This window comes from Scylla paramamosain, chromosome 27, assembly GCF_035594125.1.
Source record: "Scylla paramamosain isolate STU-SP2022 chromosome 27, ASM3559412v1, whole genome shotgun sequence".
In the NCBI taxonomy this organism is placed as follows: Eukaryota; Metazoa; Arthropoda; class Malacostraca; order Decapoda; family Portunidae; genus Scylla; species Scylla paramamosain.
The window spans coordinates 14,806,809-14,811,808 of record NC_087177.1 but is presented as its reverse complement, the minus strand read 5'-3'; the positions used below and the strand labels follow the sequence as shown (position 1 = coordinate 14,811,808).

General features: G+C 38.7%; 1 protein-coding gene across 1 annotated transcript in view; it reads right to left on the bottom strand.

The window, feature by feature from the left end:
* LOC135114269 (protein Aster-B-like) overlaps positions 1 to 4,945 on the bottom strand; it is an 84,310-nt gene extending 79,365 nt beyond the window's left edge. Inside the window, exon 1 of the mRNA XM_064030136.1 lies at positions 4,622 to 4,945. Within this exon, the coding sequence (XP_063886206.1) occupies positions 4,622 to 4,764 (143 nt within the window). The 5' untranslated portion in view covers positions 4,765 to 4,945. The remainder of the gene's footprint in view (positions 1 to 4,621) is intronic.
* Positions 4,946 to 5,000: the final 55 nt, after the last annotated feature.

The following is a 5,000-nucleotide window of genomic DNA, read 5'->3' as shown; positions in this document are numbered from 1 at the left end:
AACTCCCTTTGCTACTCATATCTTTATTTTTTCAGTAACATATTCAGCACTTACATTACTTCTGTCTTGGAAATTTCTTTTATTTCTTTATAATTCTCAAAGTAACTAATTATCTTTCCTACAACTGAACTGCACAATACAGTGGGACCTTGACTTACAAGTGCACCAACTTACGAGTTTTCCGAGTTATGAGCTTGGTAAATCTGAGTTACGAGTGAGCTTCAGATATGCTGCCAGTAGTTGGCATAGTGAACCCCCATAACATCCGCCCAGCATTCCTCGTCTTGCTCATTAATACACACACCCACACACGCACACACACACCCACACACACACACACACACATATATACATATATATATATATATATATATATATATATATATATATATATATATATATATATATATATATATATATATATAGTGAAACCTCATTTCTCATACTTAATTAATTCTTGAATGCTGTTTGAAATCCAAAATGTTTGAAAACCGAAACTATTTTCCCCATATGAATCAATGTAAAATGGATTAATCCGTTCCTAGACACCAGTCTACACTTTCTTAGCGGCTTATGACAGACACTCCCACAGCCAAGATGGCTGCTTCACAACATCTCCAGCTCATCCAGAAAGGATGTACTAAATGAACTTAGTGACACAAAACTCATCAGAAGATACTATTTAGACTGATCTAGTGAGGGAAGCCTTACAGAGGGACACAGAGAGGAACAACCCAATTCCCGCCAAAATGAAGGTAATCATAACACTTAGACATCTTGCTGCTGGGAAAAGCACTGGAAAAATGCAGTTGTGCAGTAGTGATGACACTGGAGGTCACTGAGAGAGCCACAGGTGACTTGGGATTACTCCTGAGTACTGAAAACTGTTTGCTTACATCGAGCTTTTCAATGGGATCACATTTACCTGATTTCAAAGATTGAATTACTGTCTTACACTCTGTCTCTCTCCTCCAAATATATAAAAATGAAGTAGATATTTATAGAAACTATAAATTAGTAATAAACAGCAGCTTTTACTATGTCTTTTAGTATTTGAAATCAAGTAACCACAACTGAAGCAATAATGAATTCAAAATTTTGTTCGAAAACTGAATTGTTCAAAAAGGGAGGCATTTGGTAACCAAGGTTCCACTGTGTGTGTGTGTGTGTGTGTGTGTGTGTGTGTGTGTGTGTGTGTGTGTGCACACACACACACACACACACACACACACACACACACACACACACACACATATATATATATATATATATATATATATATATATATATATATATATATATATATATATATATATATATATATATATATATTGTATTTCCTGCTATATGAGATACACTTTTTTCCCTATAAAAAAATGCTCCAAAAATCACCCTGCATCGTATACCCTGATGGTTAGGCTTGGATAGGTATGTGGGTTATGGTTACCAGTACTAGAGTAACACCTGACTCCAGAATGAAATATATATATGTTTATATATTATTAGATAATGATTATAAATAAAAATAGTGCAAAAAATTACTAGATAATGATTACGAACCAAAATAATGCTAATAACCTGTAGCATCAAGATAAAAATCAGAGACTTAAGCATGCCCAGGGAGTGTTTTGTTTACCATTTCAAATTAACAGCTGGATAGGAGAACTGTAACTCTTCAGCCAATAAAGAGCATCTTGAACACAGAGAAAGGCAGAAAGCAACATAACGTAGTATCATAGTCATGATTGTTCAGCAACAGTTATGATCATTGATAAACTGGTATGATATTTTCTACTCTTCTGTGTTGGTTTGAGCTGCAACTTGGACCAAAGCCTGATTGAGGGGCAGGCTATGAACTTCAGGGAAAAGTGGGGCTTATTTTACTTTTTCTAAATATTCCCTGCCAAATTATAGGTGTGTCTTATATTCCAGTGCATCTTATATGGTGGGAAATACGGTATATATCCTTACTATCTTTCAAAACTATGTGATTGACTGCGTGTCAGCCAATTCTCCTACATTTTAAGCCCTAGAATGTTCATAAAACAAAGCAAGTGTTCAAGAATTTTGAAATATGCAAACAGTTTGTGAAATAAAACTAGTGCTCAATAGCCTTAAAAGAGTCATTATACCCAAAATTTGATAAACAATATTGAATGTTTACTGTATTTAGTGACATGTAACAAAAAATTGGGGTATTTTTTAAGGGCTGGAACGGATTGATGGGATTTCAGTTAATTTCTATAGGCAAAATTGATTTGATATCGAAGCAAGTTGAGTTATGAGGACAGTCAGGGAATGAGTTAAACTCGTAAATCAAGGTACCACAGTAATTGCAAAATATCTAAGCATTTTCACTGCTGCAGGAAAAGTAAATACATGTACAACACTCATCCATATAAGAACAAACCAGAACACAGATGGGAAACTGTTGTTTCCATTGACATGGTCTCACAGCCAGAAATCTTATGCAAGCATAACTAGCACATTAAATATTAAAAGCCATTCACGACACTAAAGTTGAAAGTGACATCCTTGGGCTACATGAACATTCCCTGTGTAATACTGCTTTTAGTAGCAATCAAGCAAAAGGTGGATTAAGAAGCTTTGCCTCGACCACTTTGTCACAATGAAAGCCCACTCTTTTACAACACAAGTCTACTCCAGACAAGCCAGTGATGGTGGAGTTGCCTGCAATTCATGCTTCTCAATCTATTTCACCATAAAGACCATTAATTTTATCTTCTTTCCATCCTCATCACTTTTAAAGACCACTTTCACTATGACACAATACTAGAAGGGTGAAATTAATTTAAATGTGGTGTAGCTAAGTAAACCAGACAGCTGTGTGGGTAAGTGCAGCAAAAGACTTCCGCCTTTCCACATACAGCAGCTTAATGTGATGCAAAAAGCCACAGATGAACCCTTTGTCATGAGACATGCAATAAAATACTTCAGATCCATCTGCACAAATTTAATGCCTGTATGCTATAGCTTCTACTTTAAGGGAATGGTCTTAATAAAAGAAATTCCATTTTCCTGTCCTTGTACTCACTCCTTGAATGCTCTGATCCTCTCACCCTTTTCTCTGCAACTTGCCTGTTACTGTGAGGTCTGTTTACATTCAAAACTTAGGCCATTGAAATCCATGACACACTATACAATTTAATAAAAAATTTTGTTGACTCAGTGAGTGGTGCCATCGTGTTAAACACAAAGCTGTTGGGGAAGGCCGCCATGGTCACTGATCATTGGTCAAGGGCTGTCTTGACTATTGCCCTTGAGCATAAAAGACTCTAAAATCCTAGAAAATACACATTTTTCCCTTCAGTATGAAAATTTGTGAGTAATTTGTCAACAATTACAAATACACTTGCCAGAAAAGAAAAAAGGTTTTACCTTATGATTTATCTCTTTATTTATTTATATTTGATTTTTTTTTGGGGGGGTGGGGGGAGGAACAAGATACATTTACACAGGAATGCCAAGCCTAGGAGTAGAAATCCTGCCATTACAAGCTAAACTGATAATGTAATGCTGAGCCATACATGCACCACAATGATTTTTGTATACATATATAATATTTCAATGAGATTTGAATAAACTGAGTCTTTGAAATGTAATTCTTTTCTCACATCAGCAGTTAAGGCAACACTGGATATGCATATAATATACACATTATGTTTTGTACCATCAATGTCTGTAATCTTGGTCTGGATGGTCCATATCAGACATAGTAACAAGTGCAGAATGATCCTGTATGTGATCTGAATCAGCCAGGGCCAAATAAGCCACAGTCTGAGTAAGGATGCAGCAAAGTAAACCATGAAGAAGATTAAGAAAACACTCCATAACAGCATAACATGAAAGAAACAACAAAAAACAAGGTGCATGGCAATAATTAAACTATCCATAACTACATACAATCAGGAGAGCAGACTGATAAGACTAATTCTGAACTTTGAACCACCTGTAATTAGCCCTTGGCACCGCATCATCACATGTTTACACCACGCCACTCACTACCCTACCACTACCTCCCTCCCTCGCATCACAACATGAATCCCAACACACACACAACCTGTCATCCAAACATCACCCCTTCACAACACGAGGTTTACTGTTCAAGGCCGCTGCGGAAATGAAGGCCGAGCGTACACAACCAGTCTGCCTCCCGACTTCCTACGTGGGCTGAGGCGTTGAGCTAGCATAGGCAAGGGCGATGACATGACAGGTTGGCTCACGTCACCCTCGCGGCCTCCTGACAGTTACTACCTACGGCGGGACAATCAACACGAATCTGCTGTGTAACATGTGCCCGAATACCTTAACTCTGGGTTATTATGGAACACATACTGGTCGTTATGCTATCAACGGGGAAATTACACGGAACATATGATCGGAAATGTCAGTCAAAAGAGGGATAACCTTCCCTCCATAATTATTACCCATTAGACATGTGCAATTTGGGCCATTAATAAAGAAATATGGATTTTCTAATCTCTATCCACACGAGTAGAGAGAGAAAAAAAAATGTACACACATTTGCAAACACCTGATATTAGAGAAAAACAAAAACACCTCTTAAGTTAATAACTATTGGGAATCCCTTAGTACTCACTGAAGGCCTGTGTGAGCTTGGTGGACCAGGTGGTGGTGGTGGTGGTCGGGGTCGCCTCCTGCCGCCGGGACTCCTGCAGCAGGCGGCGAGGGGGCGGCGGTCACCATCCGTCCCCCCGCAGGCCCCGCCGCTGCCGCTTCCATCACGGGCTTCACTTGGCCCTGGCGCACCAATTCCTACTTATACTGGTGCTTCAGGGTTGTTGTTGCGCTTACGTTAACATTGTGACGTGTGTACAGGCCCTCCTCGCACTGGCCAGCAGTCAGTCAGAGCTTCACACACGCGTCCTTCCCCCTCGATTGCTCCCACCTTAATGGCGTGTTATTTTGACCGAGTCTGAATATCTGACGTGACACTGGTTTTCGTTTCTCTAATTCTT